At 38.3% G+C, this 27,286-nt stretch overlaps 1 protein-coding gene across 7 annotated transcripts; it reads left to right on the top strand.

Annotated features, from left to right (window-relative positions):
* The first annotated feature begins 12,446 nt into the window (after positions 1 to 12,446).
* On the top strand, positions 12,447 to 27,030 carry sepsecs (Sep (O-phosphoserine) tRNA:Sec (selenocysteine) tRNA synthase). Of its 7 annotated transcripts, none has more exons than XM_023347168.1 (12): positions 12,447 to 12,582; positions 14,401 to 14,516; positions 14,584 to 14,738; positions 15,534 to 15,652; positions 15,916 to 16,074; positions 16,261 to 16,414; positions 16,557 to 16,659; positions 17,703 to 17,832; positions 18,605 to 18,696; positions 22,787 to 22,880; positions 23,034 to 23,136; positions 24,543 to 27,030. In XM_023347168.1, the coding sequence occupies exons 2-12, from the start codon at positions 14,403 to 14,405 to the stop codon at positions 24,787 to 24,789; spliced, it is 1,470 nt and encodes a 489-aa protein (XP_023202936.1). In that variant the 5' UTR covers positions 12,447 to 12,582; positions 14,401 to 14,402; the 3' UTR covers positions 24,790 to 27,030. The 7 variants fall into 7 exon arrangements, with proteins under 7 accessions (XP_023202936.1, XP_023202935.1, XP_023202934.1 ...); XM_023347167.1 differs by having other exon boundaries at positions 12,447 to 12,791; positions 14,398 to 14,516; XM_023347166.1 differs by having other exon boundaries at positions 12,447 to 12,791; positions 24,543 to 27,029.
* Positions 27,031 to 27,286: the final 256 nt, after the last annotated feature.

Genomic DNA, 27,286 nt, shown 5'->3' with positions numbered 1-27,286 from the left:
CGCAAAAGTGTCTTGTTATTCTTTTTTTTTTCTTATTCTTATTCCACCAATCATTGGCTTCACAGTCATTTCAGTTCGGGTCTTTTAAAAATTTGTTTGTCTCTGTCCACTTTTACAACATATAACTTTTTTAAAAGAACTAGGTAGAATTCATTGTTGATGTTCTCTAATCGAGTGTCAAAATTAAAGATTTATGCCGAAATACTTACTTGAATCCTCAGTAATGTTTGGTTAAATGTAAATTATTAAGCACCATTCAAACTTCAGTCATTTTCATCGTTAAGGTTCTGGATAAGGGAGATCAATCTTCTATCACAAGTGTGAAACTCCACTATTCCTATGTAATTTCCTTTGGGTGACCTCTGCAACCCACTGGTGCTGTGTTTGTCTTCCTCTCACGACCAACTATTAGTCTTCTGTGTTGTGAGCCCAAAGGTAGCTGAAGTTAATCCAAATTGTGCCATCAACAGAAAAGCGATCCCAGAAAAAGTGAGAGCGGGAAGGGGAATCCATACCAGAACGGCTGAAAAAGAAAAGAATCAAGCTGGTGCAATGGCCGAGTCCAGGCGGCCATTAACTCAATTGCAGTGCTGTAAATTGACACAGCTTTGCACAACAGATGTCTCAAAAAACTAAATTGCAATGTTAGAAAAATAATGGTTCAAAGTTTCTTAACAGCAATGTCATAGACTGATAAATGTCATACAGAAAAGGAGTGCCATGTCTCATACAGAGGGCTTTGTAGGAAACTGGATCAGCTCTTGGTTTTTCCTACAACTGTACTGACAGTATGAACTCCTTCGTCTTTCCAGTCTAAAACACATTTCTCAGAAAAACCCTCAAAGGTTTCCAAAAACATATTTTTTTATTCATATCGTAAGGTGCTCATTCAAAGAAGATAACTATTTAATTTGCCAATAGGAAATAATCGGTTCTAATATGACGAGAGGCTCTGTGTTTATCTTGGCTTATCCTGGTGAAATTATACTACAAACATTGCCCTGATAATGCACACCTGGTTCTCTTGTAAAAACAATCAGCCCATCTATCTCTAAATCTTTAGGGATCTCTGCATTGTAGACACTTCACAGGAATTGAGCCCCAAAAAAAGGCAATTAAATTTCTGGCATTTTATTGTGAGCCCGATTTCAATAATAGTTTTAATTAAATAGATTTTGTAGCTGTAAAAAAGTGTGCATTATTTCAAGAGCCTTTTTGTTAGATTTCGTTTTTCCAAGTCTGTTTGGTTGAGTGGGTAATAAAATGTAGAGTTTGGCGCCATCTAGTGTCCAACGTGCCACCTTGCGGCCTCTGGTTAATGATGACGAAACGGCTACCCTCATTCCAGTGTATGGCAAGCTAGTTCGTAAATATTCCGATATGTAAAATGAATGACACCTTTAATGCTGGATTATCAGTTTGCCGCTACGCTGCTGTAGTTGGACTTTGGCTGAAACTAGTTCACTTTTATCTTGCTGTATTTCAAAAACAGAAGAGTCACTGGTTGGCAAAAAAAAAGTGTTCTTAATAAGCTTGTTAAGGTTGTTTATCTAGACAGACACTGCTTAATCTAACTCGTGTGAGCAAATCTGCAAATTGTGCAGAGCAGTCAAGACCTTGAGGGTCACATCAAGGATTTCAAATATGTACACAGACTGCTTGCCATACACAGTCCGCCCACCAGTAAGTTGGAAAACTCTTGTGTCTTACGGCGTTTTCCTCTCTTAGTTTGTGTTTTTCCCTAGAACAATGTCTCATGCTTTTCCAACTAAATGCATTTCCATTGTCTCATTGCTGTCACTTGAAATAACCAAGAAGCAGAATGTCGTGCCGGTACAACTCAATTGACTTACCTTCGTTTTGATTTCTAAATGTTGTGAGGAAGATTAAAGGAGACATTTCCACAGTAGGGTGGTGGTGTTTACCTTCGCCTGTGGGTCTTTGGCATCATCTTAGTCTTTGCTCCACCAAGCCTCACAAAGCTGGTAGGCAAGATAAGAGAGAAAATATGAAGCCCCTCATAGATGAGTGAAAAGTGGTGTTATAGGAGGTCAAATCCAGTAGACATACCTAGACAGACACTGCTTATTCTAGATATATAGATTCTAGTTTCGTATACATAGGGGAGGAATGTCAGTAAATTGAATTTGGGTTCTCTTCAAATATGGTGAATTTTTCAGTTCAGCATTTATTCTACTGACAGATTTATGCTAAAGGACATCCTGTGAAAATCAACTTGATATTAAAAGTTAAATATCCCCTCAACAAAGTTTATCACGCCAGCCCGAAACAAATCTCTGATCTTTCCTCGGAAGTTTGTTTGACTCTCCCTAACTAGTTTTCCTTTTCTTTGCCAGTAATCCCAGTATCAGGGCTTCTTCTTTGCATTTCACTGGAAACTGTTTCTGCCTGTGTCAACCCATGCCACACACTGAGACAGATCATTGGAGATATTTACACAGGCAGATTACCCCTAAAATACACTCACTGTGTTTCCTTGGGACAGACAAGTTGCTCTTCGCAATTTTTTATTTACATTTTTTTGGATCAAATATACCAACATTTTATTTGCCTTTGGATATCCTCTAAAAGAGAAGATTTCACTGTGAGTGTGATTTTTAAAAATCAACAATGTTTCAAGGTGCTGCTGCGATTGAAGTGTATTTAATTACTACTTCTGTTCAAATTTAGGCTATTTTTTCAATAAGAAAAATGCAATTGTACCTTACATAATTAAAAATTATTGTATAATATCAAACTCCAGCAGAGGAAGCACATGGGACAGGAGACGTTGTTAGAAGATAAATCAAAAACAAGGAGATCAAAGAATCTGATTAATGTTTTCTTTCACGACAAGTCCAAAGTGCATTTGATTTACTCCGTTCTAGTCAAATGATACCCACATAAAAAACTCCATTGACAGCTCATAAATCATTTGATTTATAAAGTAAACAAGAAGTAAAAGGTCCTGTTCTAAAATCCATGCTGCTATACACATCTGCACATATACTCATACACATCCTATTGTCTATTAATTGTGTTGATATCACGCATAATCTAACGTGGATTCTATGTATAGTTGCAGTTCATTCCTCCACTGAATTATCACAATCTGCGGACCTTATTGATTAAATATTTCAGGTGAATTTTCCAAAGAACTCATTAAGATTCAGCAAACATAATGGCAGCTATTTATAATTATTTGTGCAACACCCACTGATCGCTTCGGAGAATAAAATAAAAACCCCACTGGAGAACTCCGAGTGCTTTTGTGCCTTTAGATTTGTTCCAGGAGTAGCTTTGTTTTTCTGCTTATGTTCTGCTGCCCCAGGCTGTTTCTTAATAGCAGGGCAGGGCAGTGCAGTAATTAAAGGGGCACATAGTTGCAGCAATATTTTTAGTAGAATATGTCAGCTGCAGTCATCATCAGACACAAATCAATAAACGTCTAATGTGGCATAATATGACAAAGACAACTATTTCTGCCTATTTCTGACTGTTCACACTGGTAAAACAGAACCGCTACAAAGATATTTAAGCCACTTGTAAATGTGATAGACCAACACAAACCGATGAAATGGTGAAGTCAGGAAAACAATACATGGTTTTCTATATTTTTCATATCTAAACAGTAATCTGTGACGTCTCTTTCTCTTTACAACAGCCTTTCATTGATATTACAGTTGCAGTTCTTCTGTGTTTTGTGTTTAGAGACTGAAATTTCTTTTCCTCTCTTGTTTGCAAAACAGCTCAAACTCAGTCAGATTGGACAAAAAGCATCTGTGAACTTCAGTTTTCAAGTCTTACCACAGCTTCTTAATTCCATCTAATCTTTAACTACACCAATCTATGACTGTGATTCAATCTAAACCATGCCATTTTAATAATGGTTGTATGTTTAGCCTCAAGGTCTTGCTGTAAGGTGAACCTTGTTTTTAGCTTCATTGATCTTCTTTAACCTGAAGCTTCCTTGTCTGTGATAATGAAAGGTATCTCTCACAGCATGATGCTGCCACTGCCAATTGTTAACCCATGCATGTTGTTTCCTCCAGAGTTACCTTAAGCCTTGTGGCTGCTCCTGCTCTACCTTCCAAAGCGTTTGAATGTCTCACTTTTTTTTTTTTTTTATCTTTGTGTGTCTGTTTAATCTAAATTATTGGATCTTTTCGGATCATTTTTACACTCATAAAAAGTGAACATATGTGGCATGTAAATCCACATTCAATAATAAACTGGGTTATGTTACAATTTGTTTGCTGAATGATAAATATATTTAAAAAATACTACAATGATTTCTTTTTTCTCACTTGACAGAAAGTACTTGAAATTTAGTATTTCCTAATCTTAGTCCTTAAATCTTTTTCTTTCTCTCTCGCTCTCACACACACACACACACACACACACGCACCAGCTTGATCTTAATGGGTGAGTGACAGGCTTCTGCAGATCCTGGTGACGAGATGCGAGTTAGTTCATTCCTTTGAATGTGTAGGAGTGAGGATGCATCTAATAACATACAGGACAGTTTGCCTCCAAGATGAGAGATAGGAAAAAGAAACCCTTCCAAGGTGGTGAGATAAGTTTTGGAAAGAAAACAAGTTGTCTGAAAGATGACTCAAAAAAACCAAAAACACAAAAAACCCCCCACAAATGCAGGGATTCAACGTTTATTTCTATGACTGAGAAGAAGAAGCTGGTTTAACTTGTTTTACTTCAGGAAATGGAAAAGTGACCTATTTTCAGCAGAGAGAGCTTCATAAGAAACAACTCACACATCATCACTGAGACCCCTAATAAAAGAATCTGAATTATTACTGCTGCAACAAATAAATTAACTATGAACATGCATCCGAGATTATTAAGTGAGGAATTTGCCTGAGGACACTTTTACATACATCATGTCATGAATGCTCTGTGGTTTGTTCAACAATAGATTCATTCTGTTTCTGTTTCATGCTACTAGAAAGCATAATAATACTTGCAAGGCTAATAACTTTTACGTTTTTGTTTTTCTCAAATACTACAAACTAAAATAAATTACAAACCAGTCTTGAAGCTGCGGTAATAATTTCAATAAAGGTCTGAGGGAGGAAAAATCCATAGAAGTTATTTTCCCTCCAACTCCCTATTCATCATGAACGTGTTGTAGTTTTTCAAAGCTTCCACAGTAAACGTTCCCGCCTCACCAGGATTCCTCATAAGTGCATGAGTCAGTCGCGGAGTCTGCTGGGACTTTCCCCCTATTCAGCGAGGGCCTGTTCAGGACCTAGCAGTCGTTTCTGGATCATCTGCCAGGAGTTAATGAACTCCACGTGCTGACGGTGATGAGGTCAAAGGGCACAGAGGGGGCGGCTTGGTCAGCCAGACTGCACTCGGGCGGACTTTAGTCTGCTTGTCGCTGCAGGGAGTTGTTGCGCACTTGACTCAGCAAAGTCTCAGAGGAAGCTGCAAGCCAAGTCATGCATGCTGGTTTGATCTTGCTACAAGCCTGGCAGCAGAGAGACTCGTTGGAGTCAGACTTTGGCTACGATGTAAGAGAGTCAGCTCAAAATATCTCAAGACGGAGGCAAGTCACCATCCAGAACTGCTCAGTTTAGTTGTTTCTGGTTGGGTTTCTTTTCTTTACTCAGGTCTCGGCGGACCTGCTGTGACTCACAGTCGGAGGCCTGTGTTCATCTGGTTTGTAGCTTCTGCACATGTGGCTCTGTGATTCAGCCTGAGCGATGTCTGAAAGTGGAGCTTACATTAGCAACACGGGGAGAATGTTGTATCAAAAATAACCATTCAAGTTTTCTCACATTCACACAGTGATTTGGAAGCCGCCGGATGTGGAGAAAACAAGTGAGTCAACTCTAAAACACAGACAAGTCAGGATTTTATCAAACTAAATATATAAATTGAATTAAAGGAAAGATTGTTCAACATTTCAGAAAGCCTCCGTTAATTTCTTTTAAACAGAAAAGTAAATGTGTACTACGTTTCCTCAAGCTATATTTTTACAGGTTTATTTGATTTTGCGTTAGCAAATCAGGTTTCAGTGAGATTATATTAAACAGAATTGAGATGGGAAAGTACCTGAATAAATAAAAATGAACTTTTAACTATATACTAATATGTTTGTTCTGATGTCATGTTCTGCAAACCAATGCTAGTCTATGATAAAATTCTACAAAAATCATACAAAATTATTCAAATATTTACCTGAATATTAAATTGTAATTATATAGGAGCATGCTTTCACACACACACACACACACACACACACACACACACACACACACACACACGCACACACACACACACACACACACACACACACACACACACACACACACACACACACACACACACCCACGCCCAACCCCCCGCACCCCCCACACACACACCACATGCACACACACACACCCCACACGCACCCCCCCCACACACACACACACACACATATGTGTATATGTAATGAATACAGAATAATTAAATCAGCTAAATTTTATTGGACGTATTTTATTTAAAATATTGCAAATTAATTGAATTAATACATTTCAGATGAACAGAACTGTTCTGAAATTAATAAAAATAAATAAATAAGGATGAATTTAACTGAATAAGATATGAAGAATTATTTAAATACATAAAATTAATTTTAATTAAATTAAAGTCTTCTATATTTTTAAAATGTGTGATTTACAATTCAGCTCTACATAGAAATATTGCAATGTTAAATTTAAAAGTTGGGTATTTTGTCATATTAGAACAATTAAGTTATTTGGCCAAAAGCAGCAAATTACAAGATACAAGATCCCATTTTGTGAGTTGAGTAAAAAGTTTGTAAAAACGCAAGTGTAGCATTTAGGCTGAGGGAAAAACAACAACCTGAAATAGAAAGTAAAAATAAAAGGTAATCATGTCCTAGCTGTCTGATAAAAATCTCTTGTTTATTTAGGTGTGTGTAGAGAATTGAGTTTGGCTCTTTCTTGTAGCATGTTTTAAATATTTAGATATATGTGGACGTGCACCATGTATTTAATTTGAAACGAGCTTTTTCATGCTGAATAAAACAAGCTTCTGTCAAATTCCTACAACTTTCAAAGATCACCCCCAACAACTGAACTCTTAACATCTAAGTTTAGCAGGATGGCATTTAAAATAAACACATTCAAGCAACATTGATGACAATGTAAAGGGAAATACTGAAATATTTAACATTGTAGTAACAAATTGAACATTTAGCCAATAATGTGTGAAATTCTAAGATGCAAGCATGACCTGAATATTTTAAAGCAACTCAGGAGCATGCACCTGGTCAAAAATGTACTTCCATTTTGGCAGCCTAAACTAAACTAAACTAAACTAAACTAAACTAAACTAAACTAAACTAAACTAAACTAAACTAAACTAAACTAAGAAAACAAAAAGCTGAATCGTCTGTCACTTGTTGTGAGTGACTTTGAATCGATGTTTTAATCCAGTAATTAATTTATTCTTGCTCTTTCTTTTGCCGTGGTTTTCCAACTACTTTGTCTTACCTGTCAGAAAGATAAGCCTGAACCTTTGATGCGCCTCTTGGTTGGAGTGATACGTGATGCCGTCCGCTGTTACAAGCTGTAGCTTGTAAATGTTTCCGGGAAAAAATAAAGAACTCAAACCATAAAAAGTGCTTATTATTCTGTCATTTCCCTTAAGGATTTAAATTGTCCCAAGTGTCTTTTCAGAGCGACTAATTTTCAACATAGAACCTCTAATACTTGCTTTATAAAAAAAGAAAAAAATTGACTTTTTTTTATTAAGCAAAAACACAAAGCCGCATTGTGCAATAATGAGACTTAATTCTGCAATGCTCAAATCTGGTGAGGTCAAGTTGAAAATTGGGATTTTCTCTCAATTTACACAGTTTGAAGGCGTCAGTGAAGGTTTGAGGTGGAGAAACCATGGTGACCAAAACTAAAAAGTCTTGAGAAAACAAATTGTTGCTCACAAGGAGTCGAGGGAGGTATACATATGAAGTTATCACAGGATTTCCAAGTGTTAGGACTGGAAGGACTGGAGTCACGCAGAAGAAACCATGAATGGTCGGGGAATATATGAGAGGCTACAAAGATCCTGAATTGAAAAATGTTGATTCAGACCAAATCCAAAAATTGCTCTCAAATAGGAGATTCACCAGAACTCTTCAACAGGACCGGACTGTGAGATTGTAAACCAAGAAAAGCTGCTGCAATAAAGACGCTATCAAGCTAGACTGACACATGCTGGAAGCTATATTCAGTAATAAAGATATTGCTTATGTTAAGAACACGTCCCACTTTGTAAGACATGTTGGTGGGAGCACGGTGCTGTGGGAATGCTTCAGCTCAGCTGATACTGAGAATATCCTCAGATCAGAATGATGTCAGGCAGTAGCATAGCTGGATCTGGGTGGCTTTGTCTTCAAACATGATAAAGGATAATCCCTCTGAAATAAATATCCCTCTGTTTAACCAGTTTCTGTTAAAATTCTCCTTTGCTCTGTTTAACTAGGGAAAATGTTTTTATTCATGAACATTTTACTATTTCACATATTTTTTTATTTTTAGACCACAAGGTTGTGTGAAAAGTCACAGTCACCGTTTGCTCACCATGTGGTGATCATGTTTTGGCCATCACCCTAATTCTGGTCTAGACGGGAGTTTTGAATCATTCTGAGTCATTTACTATCAAGCCCAGCCCCGTTTATTAATATGCTTTTTATGAGTTATTTTGCGCGCCAGAGTTCTGGTGAACAGGGAATTTTGGATTTGTGTTTACGGAACAATGTACCTGTGGAATTAGTTAGAAATGCCGGGGGAACTTTTCTCTCCTGACAGGTTTCAAATGCTTTCTCTTTTTTCTCTCTCTCTTTTGCTTTTTTTTTTTCTTCTGTATTTTGTCCTCTCAAGTAATGGTCCTTCTTGACCAATGGGGTTCCTTGACAGCGCCCTTTTTTTTTTTCTTTTTCACCCTTTGCCGGAAGCCTCCGCATGGCATAAAGCACACCTCCTCCCAGCTCTGCGCAGTCAGTGCCGCAGTCGCTCAGCTGACACCGCCTGCCAGGCGGAGGACAGGCGGTCCAGCATGTCTGCTTTGCGCTTCCACACAAGGATTTAGGACTTTAGGAGAGCACTGATGCGGGAGTTCTCTTGAATCAACAGGCTGATGCCTTACTAATCCATGCGCGCAGGTGGGAATAACTTTCAATTCAGAACTTTTTTTTCTTTTTTTTGCGAAAATTGGGAGTGTATTTTGCTGGGGTTTTTTTTTAATTATTATTCAACTTAAAATGATCCGCATTATAAATAAAATCTTTGGATTATACTCCAGGGGGCGCGTAAAATCATGAAGATGGAGTAAACTTTGTCTCGCCAAGCTTCAGATTTGACGTGGATCTCGTTGTTCCTGGCTCGCCACCTTTTTTTTTTTTTGTTTGTTTGTTTGTTTACGTCGCTCTAAAATGTCGCTCAGTTTGAACTCTCCTGATTTGATTTGATTTTTGCCACCTGGATGAAGATGAATCTGGATCCTTTGGGGAAACTTTCAGCGCTTTGCTTCTCTTTATCGTGGGTCCCGAAGGAAGGCAAGATGTTGGCATAGCTGTTGAACTCTGAGGCCTGCTATGCCAACAACTTGCCATCTTTCTCTCCCCTTTGCAGCCAAACCCCAGAAGATTTTCTGGCTGAAGGTGTAGCCAGAACCAGCCCTGTCGGTTTACGCCACCGTGTAATACTGCAGACTGTATCATATGAATTTGAAAGAATTTTGTTTTAGTTTAATATTATCGCAAATTGCAGCCACATTTGAATAAGAATTGAAGAATTAGTTTGTTAAATTAAGCCATACAGAAATGAGTGTCCCAGAATCTATCTATCTGTCTCTAAATGTAATGTCAATATATCACAGAATAAAGTCATTTGTTTCTATCTGCCAGTTCAAGATAATAAGAGATAGCAACTTTTTTTTTTTTTTTTTTTACTTTATCTTAACCTAAAATCTTATCTTGACACAACATTTCCCCTCCACCTCCCATTGAATAGTTATATACAAATAATTTTTTAAAAAAAAAAGTTTGTTGTTGGTTTTTTTGTTGTTATTGTTCTTTTATTTTTTTATTTATTTCTGGTACCAGAGAGTGTTAACCTTAGAGTGCCACACCGAAAGCTATAAAATAATAATTATTTTTTTTCTTGCTTAGGCAAAATATGAAATTTAGACCCAATTAAAATGTCAAAATGATGAAATAGGGCTAACATGTGCTAAAGGTTACCTGATATACTGTATGCTGAGCCTTTTGTTTCAATGGATTTTACTATTGAATCAAAGCTCAAATTACATGTTTTCCTAACAGATGAAAACCCCGAAGGAACCACTGCTGCCATTAACGCATCAGATTGTTTTTAAACAGGATCCTCCTGGGTCTTTGCTTCTGTGACTTTGTATGTCTGCTTTGTCTTGTCGATCTTCCACTTCGAAGCAGGTTCTGCTGGAGTTTTCTTCGTTTTGAAAGGGAGTTTTCCTTTCCAGAGTCACCACATGCATGCTTGGTAAACAGAATTGATGCAAAGTTACCAAGTTGACGCTATCAATTATCCACTGTCACTATGAGTAATTTCATGTTTAAGTCTCTGTTAAAGTCCTTTTGTTTGGGCTTTTGAATCTAATAGAGTATGTGACCCTAATAGATTCCAAGCATTTTGTGTGGCATTGTATTTTGTGTTGTTTTATATGGTATTCATGTATACAGCATTTGTTTTTTTTGTGTGTGTGTGTGTGTGTGTGTGTGTGTGTTTTTGTTTTTGTTTGGAGGCATAAGGGTTAAATTGCTGTGCACCTTTAATGTTTTTTTAAATGTGTTTTTCAAAAAATGTGCATGTGAAACTTTTTTGCCTCCTCATCAGACAGAAATGTTTAAGTATATTTGAAAGATTTCTGTATTTGTGGTCGAATTTACATGTAGGTTTGATTTCAGACTTTTGTGAATAAGATAATAGACTATTCAGTGGAGGAAACAATCGCATCATTAAACAAATTACTCGATACAAATTAGCGTTCAACCAACCACAACAGTAAAATCCTGCTGTTACATCAAAATAAGCAAACTGTATTGATGTTCTTCGCTCTTTTAGGCTTTTAAGCACATATTTGTGGGTACAAATGTTTACTTTTACTAAACAATTCTTGACCCAAGAAATAATAGGTACAATTTTCTGGTAAATAATAAAAAACATTGTTGCTTAGAATAGATTTGTACAATAGGTAAGGATTTAAAAAGTCAAATTTTCACTTTTAAAAGGCTAAATGATTATTATGAGTGGTTGGTCTGAAACTGACATTAAAAGATGAATGTGAATCCATTGGTGTGTTATGACCTGTTATTTGACAATTGTAGATGTTGTTAAGGAACTAAAAGATTGATATCGTATTAATCTATCAAAAGTGAATATATATATATATATATTTTTTTTTTTTTAACTGGATGTGTGAAACAGAAAGAGAATACTGAAATATCCAGAGATGGCATGTTCAATGTTAACCAGAAAAAGAACAGAAGAGTTGTCAAGAGAATCTTTTCTCTAAATTTAACATGGCTGCACAACCTTTGCAAAGTTGCATCTGAATGAACAACAAGACTTTGGGAATCTTGTACTTTTTTTTTCGCAAATTAGATCAGTTTGGCCACACTTTCCAGTGCAATGAGAAACCAGGTTGATTTGTACAGGACATTTTAGTAACAGGGCAATTTAAAGTGCTTTACACAATGAGAAAAAAACAACAACAAACAACAGTGGCAAAATAAAGCAAAGTGATGAAATGTTCAATAATTGACTACAATTTATGACGCTCCAGTTACTATTAATTGAAGTCAACTCTAAATAAGTTTTTAGTCTTGATTTAAAGGACTAAATCAGTGTTTCAACACAGACAGCCAAATGCTCTCAGTGTTGAAACACTGGTGAAAGGGTGATGATTTTGGCTTGTTTTTCACCCACAGAACCTGGGCATCTTGCAGCCTCTGAGTCCACTAGGTCCCTTGTACAACCAAAGTATTCTAAAATAATATAAAGCAGCCTGACAGCTAACTCTGAAATAGCCCGGTCAATATCCAGGTTTCAAATTTGAAATGCTGTCAAGACCTTCGGACTAATAAATTTGTGTTTATGTAATTTCATCATAGGATTTAGATAGTTTTTACCATGACTGACAACTGTCCCATCTCTTGTTCTGAGTGTAGTTTTCTTGTTTTAAAATGCGACGTTTTCATTACAGATAATGGGTCAAAACACGAATCTATTTCTAAAAAAAAAATAAATAAATAAAAAAAATCTATTTTTAAAAGTAAAAATGTGACGAGGACAATTTCTGGAAAACACGAATTTAAAGCCGCAATTAAAACTGCGGTTCTCTTTTCTGCTCTGACAGACAAACTTTGATCACGTGATCTGCGCGCTGAAGTCACGTGACAGCCTGCCGTAGTTCAGCGCTCTGCTTTCCGTCTTCAACCTTCATCCGCCACGGTACAAGTTACACATGTTCCTCTGCAGCCTGAGGTTGTGAGGAGGTTTGTTTCACAACAAGGTTTGTCTCAAGAGGGTTTTCAGGGGGAAGAAGCGATAAGGCGAGGGCCATTGTTAGAGTGTGACCAACGTGAGGATTCACGGGGGAGACATTAGCTTAGCAAACACCGGGTGTCAGCGCTGCTGCTGACCCAAACATGAGGCAGCCGTCTGCCGGACTGTAACCAGACGTCAGACACCTCTGTTAAGGATACGCTTGCACAACTGCGGGTAAGTTGCTCAAAGCTGCGTGTGTGTTGTTACCTTGAAAAGCTACGTGAAGCAGAAAACGTGGAGGTAAAATGAACGATTTTCAATCATTTTTCTGCAAAATCTAAAGAGTGCCGATTTCCTTAATTTTGGGAGATTGGTGATCGGCCGATACTTGTATGTGAAGCAGATTTTATCTACCTCAGCAAAGGTCTAAAAATCTTCTGCTCTCCCATGACAGAGGTTTGACTGACGGACCCATCCACCGGGTCACGTCTGCAAGCTTACGCGGTCAGCAATAGTCACCACATTGTTGCCTACTCGGCAACATTTCAAACAAAAAAAGAAAAAGAAATTGCCGTTGGCCAGAATTTTAATCGGCAGATCAGACTTTTTAAAGATCGGTAATCAGCGATCGACCAGAAAACTGCAATCAGTGAGTGCACACTGATGCTCTTTAAAAAACAACAACTATTTAGTTATTTTTGGTCATTTGTTATTCTTCGTGAACTACAAAAGAGTCAGTGTCACAATTTGTATATATACAGTACAGACCAAAAGTTTGGACACACCTTTTAATTCAATGAGTTTCCTTTATTTTCATGACTATTGACATTGTAGATTCACACTGAAAGCATCAAAACTATGAATAACACATGTGGAAATATGCACTAAACAGAAAAGTGTAAAACAACTGAAAATACCCCTTATATTCTAGTTTCTTCAAAGTAGCAACCTTTTGCTGTGATTACTGCTTTGCACACACTCTGCATTTTCTTGATGAGCTTCAAGAGGTCGTCACCTGAAATGGTTTTCACTTCATAGGTCAACCTGCCCTGTCAGGTTAATAAGTGGGATTTCTTGCCTTATAAATAGTCATGAAAACCCATTGAATTAGAAGGTGTGTCCAAACTTTTGGTCTGTACTGTATATTAAAAAAACACTACTAAAACATGATACACAAATCTCTTCGAATTGTGAGACAGATGGCCCCTTACTATAAAGATGTCCTATAAAGATGATGGATAGATTAGCTCCAAGGAGGGATTTCAGTAGAGCCGCCTAAGTGGTACATTGTATTTTTTTATACTCCTTTTATAGAAAAACATTACATTATGATTCTAAGACTTCAGGTAACCACACCCCATTGCTTTTTATACTGTGTAGAGAAAGCCATTAGCAGTCGCCACATCTTTGATTTGATTGATTTGAACTCTCCCAGACCTTCCTTGATTAATCGTGACTGTTAGTTGCAAGAAAGTAATTATTAGAGCAAATTAAACTTACTGGTTCTGAAAACAAGTGTTTTTGCAATGATGTCTTAAGGTGTCTGTTGCTATTAGACACTTTATCGTCAGACATGCCCGACCTGTTGCCCGTCTTCATCACAGGTGTCACATTTATTGTTGTTTTTTTATTTGGGATAAAAGTATTTTTGCAGCTTTGTGGTTAAACCAAAACCTGCACTGCCTGAGCAAGTGAATGTAGCTGTAAAGACGAAGGCCAGTGATTTCTTAGTATGTAGGCAAAGTTTTATTTGAGAAAACATCAGTTTTGTGCGTCATACAAAATAGAAAAGAAAACCAAGATATAAGATGGTGAGACTGATGTCAGGTCATGTGTTCAGCAGGGATGAACAGCGAAAACGTCACCCTCTGCGAGAAAACCGTCTCGTCCTCCTACATCCGCCAGGGCTCTCAGGCTCGCCGTGGCCACGAACAGCTCATCAGACATTTACTGGACCAGGTTGGGTTAGATACGTTTGCTTTGCTTTGGTGCAGATGTATCGTCTTCTCACATTGCGTTTTTACAGGGTAAGTGTCCGGAGGAGGGATGGAGCGAAAGCACCGTAGAGCTCTTCCTTAACGAGCTGGCCGTGATGGACAGCAACAACTTCCTGGGCAACTGCGGTGTCGGAGAGAGGGAGGGCCGCGTGGCGTCCAGCCTGGTGGCCAGGAGACATTACAGGTTCAGATCGCTTTCGTAACGGGCCAAACGTTCATCTTGAGAATGATTGTTGTGGATATTTGGGAGATGTGAGGTGAAGATGGTTTTGAGTACAGATTTTTCTTGCTCATTGGTTGTTATTTTGATACAGCAGTAATGAAAAATCCTGCAGTTTTCAGCTCATTCTATGTCCTTGCTGAAGCGTCATTAAAAAGGGTGAGGAGTGTAAAGACCCAGCTGTCTCAAATTAGTCCTCCCTAGGTCACCAGATGTGTATTTTGATGTTAATTTAATGTTTTTCTGATCCCTGACAGAAAATATTTCAAAATAAATACCCCAATCTTACTATTCTTCAAAACTGATGCCACATGACTTTTGTTTTTGTATATTTATGTATGTTTTCATAGTGATAAAAAGTCTCATCAAGCATGCAGATATATTGCTTTGACATTTTAAAAGTTTAGATTTGATTTAAGTGTGTACTTCGTAGGTTACAGCCACGACATTTTGCGTGATTCTCTGTGTGATTGCGGCGTCACATGAATGCGGTCAGTGTGTGGTGTTAAATAAACCCAGTTTGTATTAATCGTAGCCTTCAGTCTGGTGTCACTGATGTGTAATGTTATTGTAAAATATAAGTTTCCCTTTTCCCTAATTTCTCAGTGTGTGTGAAGTCTTTTTGTTGGGAGTTAAACTTTTTTTTCTATCGATAATTGCCGCTTTCTCTCCAAATCTCACTCCGGAACAGAGCAGCACCTCTGCAGCAGGATAAGTTTTAGTGAATTTAACCTTCCCGCCGCTGCTGTTTTTGTTTAGGCTGATCCATGGCATCGGTCGGTCGGGTGACATCGCTGCCGTTCAGCCCAAAGCTGCGGGATCCAGTCTGCTCAACAAGCTCACAAACTCTGTTGTTCTGGACATCTTGAAGATTTCAGGTGAGAGTGCTGCAGGTTTGTTGAAAAATGTCAGCTTGTGAGATAAAACATTTAATAAGAAAAAAACAGTAGCGTTTCAAAAAAACAAAATGTTGCATAGACTACCCATAATGGGTTTTTTTTTTCTAACCTTATAAATAAATTAAAATGGTTAAAGCATAAACACTTTTGCCGCTGTGATGATAATAAGAAAAACTCCAGTGTGCAACAAAGTCTAAAAATGTCTTTGGTATGAAAGGTCTCAATATTACTCTCTATTCCAGGTGTTCGCAGTGTGGCAAGCTGCTTCGTTGTTCCCATGGCAACAGGAATGAGCCTGACTCTGTGCTTCCTGACCCTCCGTCACCGCAGACCCAAGGCCCGCTACATCATCTGGCCTCGCATCGACCAGAAGTCATGTTTCAAATCCATGATCACAGCAGGTCAGCGTTCAAAATCCACGGCAACCTGACCTCCTTTTAATGAATGAGTCCTTTTGAAAAGTTCCCATTTACTTTACAGAGTATCTTTGATTTCGGTTTCCCCTAGTTATTTTTAAGCCCTGCTTCTACTCCACCTCTATCTTAGAGCAGAGTTCCTCTCTAATGACAAACGGTTCCTGTTTTCAGGATTTGAACCCGTAGTTGTGGAGAACGTCGTGGAGGGAGATGAGCTGCGAACGGACCTAGAAGCGGTTCAACGCAAGATCGATGACCTTGGAGCAGAAAACATCCTGTGCGTTCATTCGACAACGTCTTGCTTCGCTCCACGGGTCCCCGACAGGTTAATGGAAGATTTTTACCGTACTCTCAAACGTCTGCAGCATTTTTGTGACAAAGCATATCCAACTTTTTAGTTTTTTTTCAGAGTGTGAATAACGAAAGCTACTGCTTGTTTTATGTTTTTGTCTCGTTCCGTCTTCCAGGCTTGAAGAACTGGCCACTATGTGTGCCAAACATGACATCCCGCACATCGTTAACAATGCATATGGAGTGCAGTCGTCCAAATGCATGCATCTTATACAGCAGGTATCAGCAGCTAAGACTTGACTGGAGTAAAGCAGTTAGTAGTTTAAATACATTTGCATGAATTTTATATCAATTCTGGGGCTTTAAGGATCTGTTTGAATTGTTTGTTTTTTTTAATGAGCAGTCATGATGCAGTAAACCAAATGAATATATTTTCTTTAGTGTAATTTTTACTGTGTATTCCCTAATCTACACAGTGGGAAATACAACAATAACTTCCACCTTAAAAGAATTTGGAAGTATGTCCTCCACCTTTATAACTCCATCTTCTTTATTCATTGCACCACAACTGCCACCTACATGCTTGACAATTGGTACAGTAATCATGTGCAATATTCAAGGTTTGAAAGTCTTAATTTCGGTCTTCTAGATCTTCTTCCTGTTTAATTACTCCATATTTCCCTTGTCTGAGGATAATTCTTTTCTCCAAAAGCCGTTGGACTTGTCCATGGTGATGTGAATCTCATTCTACCTGGTGTAGTCACACTGGAGTTCCTGCTTCTTCCAGTTCACTATAGACTGGAGCCTTGCTGTCTCCTGCGTTGATCCTGATCATCCCAATCAAATTATCTTCACCTCAAGATGCTACCTCTAGTCAGATGGCTGGAAATCTGATAGAGATACAAATGCACATCAAAATAGATTTTGAAATTAATGAAGCAAAACTTTTGGGAATTTAAGGATTATTCTTAAAAGGTCAGAGAAGCCGGTGATGCACATGAATTCTACAAATCCTGCTATGAAGAGCGGTCAAATATTCAGCCAGAGTTATGCCAGGAGTTGTTAGTGGTGACAGAAAGTGTGTAGTTGGGATGTGTTATATACTTTAATCTGTGTGTGTAATACAGTTTTTTTTAATACGTAGTGTTTGTTGTGTCATCATTGGTCATTGCAAAAATAACCCCCTCAAATGCCCAAATCTTTTAGATTAATTTATATGTGTTTATGTAAACATCTGACAGCCATGGAACTTTTGAGCTCCACCGTTTCTAATTAGAAAGATGCATCGTTTTTGTGTCCTAAATGTCTCCTGTTTTTAACAGGGGGCTCGCGTGGGAAGAATCGATGCCTTTGTTCAGAGCTTGGACAAGAACTTCATGGTTCCAGTAGGTGGAGCCATAATCGCAGGTTTTGATGAGTCTTTTGTGCAGGAGATAAGCAAGATGTACCCAGGTGAGCAACAAACCAATCATATCTGAATCAGAATGGCCTTACAGAAACAGCTGATAAAACGGTGTTCATTTCAGAAGCGTTTTCTTTAAAAAGATGGGACTTTCCCCTTTTCCTGTTATGACTGCAGCTTACAGATACATGCTCTAGTTTTCTTGATAAAGACAACTTTCACATGAAATCTAGTTTTCTTTTTTTTCCTCAAATTTTCTCTCCTTTAAATCTTTCTTTTCAGGCTGGTGATCTATAGAAACTGAAGGAGTTTCTATAAGCCAATAAAAATCAGCTTCTCCGACTCTTTTGACGAAACATAATTGTTGATCACATAATTGTGATCGTACAGATTTAAACCTTTGGAATCTTTCTGAATGAACAATTAAACAAAAATCAAGAATTTGATCTGGCTTGCTCAGCCAGCATTTTATATTTGACACCTTTTTGAAAGTTTATTCTACACATTTTTTTTCTTTGTCTATAGAAGATGGTAAAATCTCACACATTTTTCTGGTGGGAGCTTCATTCTGTTTTCTTGCCATAATGTTGAAAAAAAACATATAACTCATTCACAGGCAAGATGAATGATTGGTATAAAGATAACTTATTTTCTATTTATGTTATGTTGAAAGATATTTAATAAATAAGATATGAAATAAAGTATTTTTCCTTTTGAGTATTTGGCATGCCAGTCATGAATCTGAACTGATTATGGGAAGATTTTGTTTTCTAGTTTGTTTTAACTGCCCCACAAAATCTCCTTTGGTGTTCCTACGTCCAGGTAGAGCGTCGGCTTCACCTTCCCTCGATGTCCTCATTACCCTTCTCACTCTGGGATCCAACGGCTACAAGAGGTACCTATCGGAGAGAAAGGTGAGAACAGACACTACCCTTTCTAAAGCTAAAAATAGCATGGCTTCTTCTTGTGTCAAGGTGGGATTTCTGCTAAGTATTTTCAGCAACAGTGCTTTGTTTTTTTTCAAGTTTTACCATGTTAAAACCACAAACCTTTGTTTTATTTAAATTGTACGTGACAGACCAAGGCAAAATTTCCTTCTGAAGATAAAAATCTGAAAAGTGGGACATGTGCAACCAACTTTTCTCAGAAGGAATGAACCTTTTAAATAGTCATTGTGTGTAATTTCATCTCAGTCTAAATCCAGCGTGTAGATCTCCTGAGTTTTCTTAAAGGAAGTTAGTGAACAAACATCCTAAATCCCATTTCACCCCTTGTCCTGAAGCTTAGTTTCCAATGGTTATGGTGGTTTTTAGTGTGCTGACAAGACACTATTTGTGTTCAAGGCCAAACACTGCAGGAGGAAAAAAATTAATCTGGTCAAAGTTCACGATAAATGTAGATAAATACACAACAATCCTGGAAGCAAACCAGCTAGAGCATACAGCCAGAGCTACAATAGAAGGACTACAATCAGGGATTCCCAAGTCCCGTCCTCGGGATCTGCTATCCTTTTAACTTTTGGATACTTCCCTGTTCAAACACACCTGACTTAAATGACTGAAATCCCTCATTAGCATGTTAGCTAGCTCTACAGAGACCTGGTAAAGAGCTATTAATTTGATTCTGGTGTGCTGAAATAGAGATTCATCTAAGTTTTGCAGGATAGTAGCTCTCAGGGACTGGACTTGGGCACCTCTGGCTTAGATCACAGCATATTCATGTGTTAGAATGGCCCTGTCAAAATCCAGACCTAGATCCAAGACTCTGGTGGATTTAGGTCCTCTCTGGTGGAGAAACGTGTTTTTGATTATTTGATGTCTTTATCACCTGACAAAGGTGGAAATATTTTACAAAGCAGAACAGACTAAATATTAATTCTTAGATGTGCAAAGCTGGAAGAAGAGTGTTGTTTTAATTGCAGTATAAATTGGCTTTTATAAAGTGTTGACTTAGTGGTGCTAAGTACAAAGGCATGCCACACTTTTCAGAATTTGTTTTACACAATCTTTGTAAAAGATTTAGAAATTATTTGATTACTTTATCACATGATTAAAATATATTTAAGTTTGCAGTTGAAAGATGACAAAATACAAAAAGGTCCAAGGGTTGTGAATACTTCTGCTGATGTAAATGAAATGGTAATTGGAATAAAATGAATTGGTTTCTGATGTTAGATGTATTGTTGCCTTTTACCTAAAATGGCTTCTTCATCCTGTAGAAAGAGAGCCCAGTTCCAGCTTTAATGATGCGTGTGGCTTTGGCCATCACTCTGACTGAAAGTAGGGACTCCGCTCTTGAGCAAGCACTTTGCTTTGTAGAGGGAGGGTTGTGCTGTAGAGAGATAAAATTGATCCAGAACTTTTTGAGTTGCTCACAATGCAGCATTCCCCCTCTTCAGACCGTAGGCACTGCAGCATTCCCACTCCTCCACACTGCTGTAAATGTGCTGAACAAAATCCGCCTCCCTTCAAGCTCGCAGATCTAACAAATCTGGTTAAAATGGGAATTTTGACATCGTTCTGAAGGAATATTCTTTGAAAAAAATTGCAGACTACATGACGTGTTCACAGCCACAAAAAAAAAAAAAAAAATCACGCAGAGGAGACCGTCACGACTCGGTGATTTAGGATTACATTTATATGAAACCTCCATTTGTAGTAGAAATATACAATTATGGTTAAAAATCTTGACTTGTATGAGATCATGTATCCTAACACAATTAAAAACCTCATTCATCTTTATTTTATTTGACCTTAGATGAATCACACTGAATTAAAATTGAGCCTAATTTAATTAACAAAAACTAAGCCAATGTCAGACAATCTACTTAAGTACAATATATATCAAAGGTTTCCATAAACTCATTATGGGAAGCTCATCACTTTTTTAATAATTTTTTAAAAATGATTTATTTAAAGTCTCTTTGTTTTGGTGGAATAACTATATACCATACAAAGTCAGCTGCAAACAGTAAATTGCTTGAATATATTGTGGATTTTCTCTAAATAATATAATAAAATAATACATACAGTTGAAAGCAGAAATGTACGCAGGGCAAATGAAAAGACCATTTTATTTTTCACCATCTGAAGTAAAATCAGACCAAATGTGTTTTTGGTCAGTCAGAATTACCAAAAATATTTCTATTTACTAAATGTCACAATAATGAGAAAAATAATATGCCACAGATTTATTTACTAATGACTCCAATATCAAAAATTTACATGTAATGATTATTGTCTCTTTAAACAGAAAGGGAAAACTGAGGTGATGATGGCATCATGGCTTACATTTGTGGCTGTTATTCCTGCTTGTTTGTAGATTTAAGTCTGCTTTATTATTTTCACATAAATTGACAATTATGCTCAAGACTGTGGATGTTTTTCCACTCCTGTGCCTACATGACTCTCTTCGATTTGGAGGATTTTTAATAAAAGTGAGAAACCATATTGTAAAACTACATTTAAAACCATTGTTGTCCAGAAAGAAGTGGTAAATATGTGCATATTTATGGCACAATTTGTAATTTAATTAGTGGGGCGCAATGTTGCGACTAAACTTGAGAGGATGTCAAAATTCTGAACAGGAAGTGCTTTTATTTTGATATTTTTAGCCATATTGTCCATGTAAAAAATGCAAGATAATTCTTTGAGTAATTTGCACTTGTTTTATTCTGAAACAATGCAAAGTTATTTATTATGGTTTTCAGTTGTAGAACAATTTGTTTTAGTCATGATAAAGATTGTCTTAGAGACAAAAGTATACAGTTTGGTACAGTTTTACTTTTCGCATCGATAAACAGAAAATTTAAGTCTAAGTCATCTCAATATTTTCCATCGGTGCATTTTTAGTTAAAACGGCTTTTGTTTATTGCCCTCTTTTTAATTATGGTCAGGTTTTGCTAAATATATTATAAAATTCTAAGTTATTTTATGCTTTGTTGTTCATCTGATGTTTTATTTGCCTAATTACGAGACACAGTGCAGACCATTTGATCTTTTTTAATTACATCCTGAAACACAAAGCCTTAAAATCGAACCTTATCTGGCCTGTCGGATGACCCGGCAGCATTAAGGCCCATCGATTTCTCCCGCTCTACCATAATGCATAATTAATGTCCAAAATAGGTTTTTCCATCGTGTCTGCAGATCCCGGAGAGTTCCTCGCATCTCTCCAGAGGGAGAGACGAGCTTTAAATAATTCAGACGTTCAGTCTTTTGAGGTTCACTTAAAGCCGCGTGTAGCATTGATTTAGGAAATGTCCGCAGCACGGTTAAGAGGCCGGCGTGTTGTTTTCATGGAGGATCTTTTCGACCCAAACACTGAGAGATTGTCTGGGCAGCCGTCACCAGCTGCGTCCCTCCTCCTCCGCCCTGGGAAAATAAAGTTGCTCTTTGTTCCTGAGGAACAAGGGTCACACGGGGACTCTTGATGCGGTTGAAGAACTGTTTGTGTTTGACTCTTGAAGGAGAAAACACACCGATTTAGCAGACACACGCCTGTGGTTACAGACAACCCCCCCTTTTAGAGCTTCAGCAGGGATTCCGATGCGAGCAGAAGGAAAAAAAAGAAACTGCGCCCCGTTGTTGTGCAGGTTTGGTTCTCGTAACATCTGTGTCCTGAACCCATTTGGCCTGATTTAGTCCTTCAGGAGAAGCTTCACGCGCTGTGCTAAACACTCTGTCAGCATCTTTTAAACATGCTTCGTTTAAAAGCGTGCTTTCTTCCTGTCCTGCTCCTCTAATTGATCCCAGAGGTGGAAGTGTGATGCAAACAAACATCCTATCCAGGAGGAGACAGGTGGTGGACGCTCTGGCTTTAGTGAAACCGAAAGGGAGAAAAAAACAGAAAAAACACGGACTTATTTCGGACACAAACTTAGCCCGTTGCTACTAAATTTGCTGAATTATCGAAAACAAAACTCCAAAGGCTGCTGCTGTTTAAATAAAGCCATGGTTGTTGCTATATATAGCTTCCTGATAGTCTGAATGTTTCCACCTGCAGGAGATTTATTCCTTCCTGGCTGAGGAGCTGCAGAGTCTTGCTTCTGCACACGGAGAGAGATTGCTTCACACCCCACATAATCCCATATCTCTGGGTGAGCTCAAAGTGCTGATCACGAACCAGCATGTCGTCTCCTCGCTGTCGCCCGTTTCTGCAGAATTTATGTTTCTAACCTTTCCAGTTCACCCTTTGTGTGTATGCTTGTCTGTGTGTGTGTTGGGTGTGGTACCTCTCTCCCCTCCTTCAGCCATGTCTCTAGATGGTCTCCAGGCCTCCAGCAACCAGGCGGTGACTCAGCTCGGCTCCATGCTGTTCACCCGACAGGTGTCGGGAGCGAGGTATCAAAACTGGTTTGTCACCCCTTTGTCTTTGTTTCACTTTTTTTTTTTTTTTTTTTGGCACTACAACCACAAACTTTGATGTAATTCAGGGTGTTTAATCTGACAGAGATTTTGGAATCAGAACCCCTTTCCTCTGATACTCCTAAGTAAAATCCACTGTGACCTTTTGTCTTCAGATTTGCCTAATTAGTAAGTAGTCGGCACATATGTAACTTAATCTCGATATAAATGCAGCTCTTCTGTGAAGGCCTTTGACGTTTGTTGGTGAACGTTAGTGAGAAAAACTACATCATGAAAACCAATATCCCACATTTTGAACATATCCACAGAGTGATTTGTAAAAAAAAAAAAACTCTTAAGTCCCACAAAAATTATTCCTTTAGTTGGTCTATAAATTAAAAGTCCCCAAAATGCATTCATGTTTAAAGCTGTAAGGTGACAAACTGGGAGAAAACGGGGGAGTGAAAAGGAAGAGGTAGTGGAGGTTTTTAACACAGAAGTCTGAATATTAAAACGAATTCAGGATGAGCCAAACGAATGAGGACACTGCCCTGTAGACGTCACTGATCGGGGAAAATGGATGAGCTGGAACTACTTTAGATGATTAGGCAGGCCATTCTATCGGAGCCAGCGCCTAATTTAATGGACTGTTTCTGCTTAAAGTGGAAAGATGTCTGGGAAAGAAAGCATCAACACAAACACTTCTGTTTACCAATGTCAGAGCCGGCTGCCTTTTGTCCCCTTGTCTGACCTTGAATAACAGTTTACAGGCACAGAAATGATTGAAGTTGATTGTCCGAATCAATACTTTGAGGGGAAGCTTCTTTGTTCCTTAGCAGAGTTTGGTTTAGAAGGTGAGACAAAGGGGTTAAAAGTAGCCTTTGCACTATATAAATAATTAAATGTGTGGTAAACCATTTCAAAACAAAACCAAATTAAACCACTCAAAGCCTCGAATAATAACTTGTAACTAAGCATTAGCTTCGCTCAAATGGCTATTTGTGTAGTGGATATGAAGCGCACATATTTGTGCTGAAATTTTCTTTTTTAATTTATGTAAAAAATAATGAATCATTTCAAAACTTTAAGCAATTAATTTTAAATATATTCTGTGCATATATATTTTGCACAAATTATATATGCAAATATATAATAAAATAATTATATATATCCATCAAATTCAACAAAAATAATTTGATGGGTAAATGTAAAATTATTTAGATTTAATAGGCTTTTACTAGCTGTATACAAAATAGACCAGCTTGTATTTGCTCATTTATTGCAAGAAAACACAATATTTTGACGAAGCAACGCAAAGGAAAACAATTTCCCCCACGACCTCTAGGGGGCTCCATGTATTCCTACTTTTTGTAAAAGTTTTGATCATTTATTTGCTCTTCCGTCCTCGTTTCCAGGGTGATACCGCTGGGTAAGGAGCAGACGATAAGCGGTCACACCTTTCGTGGATTCATGTCGCACTCCGAGTCGTACCCTTGCCCGTACCTCAACGCCGCCTCGGCCGTGGGCATCACCCGAGGCGACGTGACGCTGTGCATGAAGAGGCTCGACAAATGTCTGAAAGCTCTAAAGAAACATGGGAAAACGGCGGGCAGCTGCTCCACAGAACCTCAGGCCGATCAGGAGGCGCCTGATGAAGAATGACTGAGCAGAGGAAGCTTAAACTCCCTACCTCTTATCTAGTGTGATGCTTTAAGAGACTGGCACATTCTTGAATGTTTGCCTAAAAAATCAGAAAATTGATCATTTCTACAGATTTTATTTATAATTAAAGCTGTTTGCACTGTGACGTCTGAGTCGCTCCCTGTCTCGGATTTAAACAAAAAAAAAAGATTTGCAATGTGTTGTGTTGTGCGGTGTCTTCTGCAGCGAGCTGTAACGTGATCTGAATGCTGCTGTGCTGTTAACTCCATCTGAAGCCTGTTCAGTGGATTAGCTCGCTCTATTTTTAGCCTCGGTTAGAGATAATCAATGATAGGGGCCCAATCATAGATCAGCCCTGTGTTTACAGAGGGAACCCTTCACTTCACATCTAAAGAGATCAAGACGTCTTCAGGACCTCAGAGAGTTTTCCTCTCCGATTTAATTTCTGCACCGTGTTTTCCACATCTGGGCTTCATCTTCTGCAGCTTACAAAGGCCAATCGCAGGAGACCTTTGCTTTAAAGCAAGAATAAGACATTAAAACCAGCCTCGACTTCATGTGTAATTTCAGCTCCCAGATGTTTTCCCACCTGCGCGCTCGGAAATACGTGTGCAAGCAGAGGCAGCTGCAGAACAACCCCCACCCAGCAGCCTGTGAAAGTGGGCTGGACTCGGGACGGTTATGCTGTCGTATCAGCACATTTCCACACTTCTCAGCTGTACTGAAACATGAACAAAATATAGTGGAAAAACACTGCACAGTGACAGCAGGCTGGTACAATGCAGCAGCCTGAAGAGGAGCTGGAGGGGTTGGAAAAGTTGAGGGGGTGGGGGGCCTATTTTAATGTGCTCAGTGGTGCTGCTCTTCAGCATGAAGGAAGAAAAAAAAAGTGCTTTACCTCTGTTGCTGATATCGTAACACTGCAGCAGTGCTTGATAGAGCATGAAAGTAATCAATTTGAGATATACTACAAATATGGCGCTTCTTTGATTCCCTGAAAAAGGTGAAGCATGGGGAAAGAGCTACTCCTGTGGCTACACCTTACAATCAGAGCTCCAACCATCCTCTGGATGTTGCAACATGACAAATTGCTCCTCTGTTTACTTTCAGAACCTGCCAGGAGTTCGTTGATGATTTGCTGCGCCGTCCACAGAGGTTTATAAAGAAAAAAAAAGCAATTGCCCAATAATCTGTTATTTTGCAAAACTGTCCATCACTCTGACTTTTTCTTGCAAGGTGTATCCCAGATATATCTATATATACCTGTGCATTTAAGGAAATTTAAATATGTAAAAGCTCAAGATTTGTCACTCATTTCAGAAAGTTTGTTGTGCAGATTCATTACACATAGCATGACATGTTTCCAACCTATATTTCATGTAACTCTTTCGATTGTAGCTTTACAGGTTATTTCCTACACAGCCATGGGGAAATCTGCTGACTTGATGCCCAGAAGACAGTTAATGACACAAAAGCTCATCACTAAAGAAACTTGTTGCTCGGAGTGCTGTATCCAAGAATATTCATATAAAGTTAAGCGGTAGGAAAAGCTGCATTAGCAGCCAGGATAATTGCAGCCTTGAAAGGATTATCAAGCAAAATCCATTCAATAATTTGAGGCTTTCACAAGGGGGGAAAACCTCAAATTATTGTTGTTGAGGCTGTATCAATAACCTGTTCACATGTGCCATTATCTGGTCAAATGTGTGCAACACAAATGCAAAGCAGCTCTCAGAAACAGCAGCTGCCCGACCAAGTATTTGTTCAGTGAATCACCGGAAAGATACTAAATCTCCAAGCATAATTTGGTTCACACAGTCCATCTTTACATTTGTAAAGACAAATGCAGATAAGCTATTTGTCTTTACACTTTATATCCCTTTTCCCACACTTTATGTAAATTGACGACTCCCTTCATGTTTTGCTTTGAATCATGATGCTCTGTGTTGCTATTGCAGTCAAATGAAGTCACTGATTACGCATGTATTTCCTTCTGTTTTGTCCACAGCCGTATATGATAAGAGTTTGTGTGGGTTTAGCCTGCATTCTGATGAGTAATTGTTCTTTCGCCTGCTCTGGGTTCAAAATGTTGCAGTGGCTCTCTCTTCTCCTTCCTGTGCGTTTGCTCACAAATGAACACGAGCGCGCATGCAGGTGCTCTAACTCTGTGTGTGCAGTCAGAGCAGATGATGCATGGATCGACGTAGAGGCGCTGCGCTGTCCGTGGTGCTGCTGCAGCTCTGCACCGTCAGGGATCCAGTCCTGTAGCTGCCACGGTTCTGTACTGGCCAAACATTTCACTAATTAACCAAAAAAAAAAAAATCCAATAAACGTAATTAATGTGCTATTATGTTATTAGCAAGTGGAATGTTAGATTTTTTTTTTTGTCAAAATGTACCAGAAGAGCTCTTTTAACCTTAATTCGAGAAGTAATTTGGATTAATTCGGTTATAACCTATTATAAAATCTTACATGGAATCCACATCTTACTGACAC

This window comes from Xiphophorus maculatus, chromosome 14 (assembly GCF_002775205.1).
Source record: "Xiphophorus maculatus strain JP 163 A chromosome 14, X_maculatus-5.0-male, whole genome shotgun sequence".
In the NCBI taxonomy this organism is placed as follows: Eukaryota; Metazoa; Chordata; class Actinopteri; order Cyprinodontiformes; family Poeciliidae; genus Xiphophorus; species Xiphophorus maculatus.
Note: the sequence above shows the minus strand (reverse complement) of the source record. Positions and strands in the feature narration are given on the sequence as shown.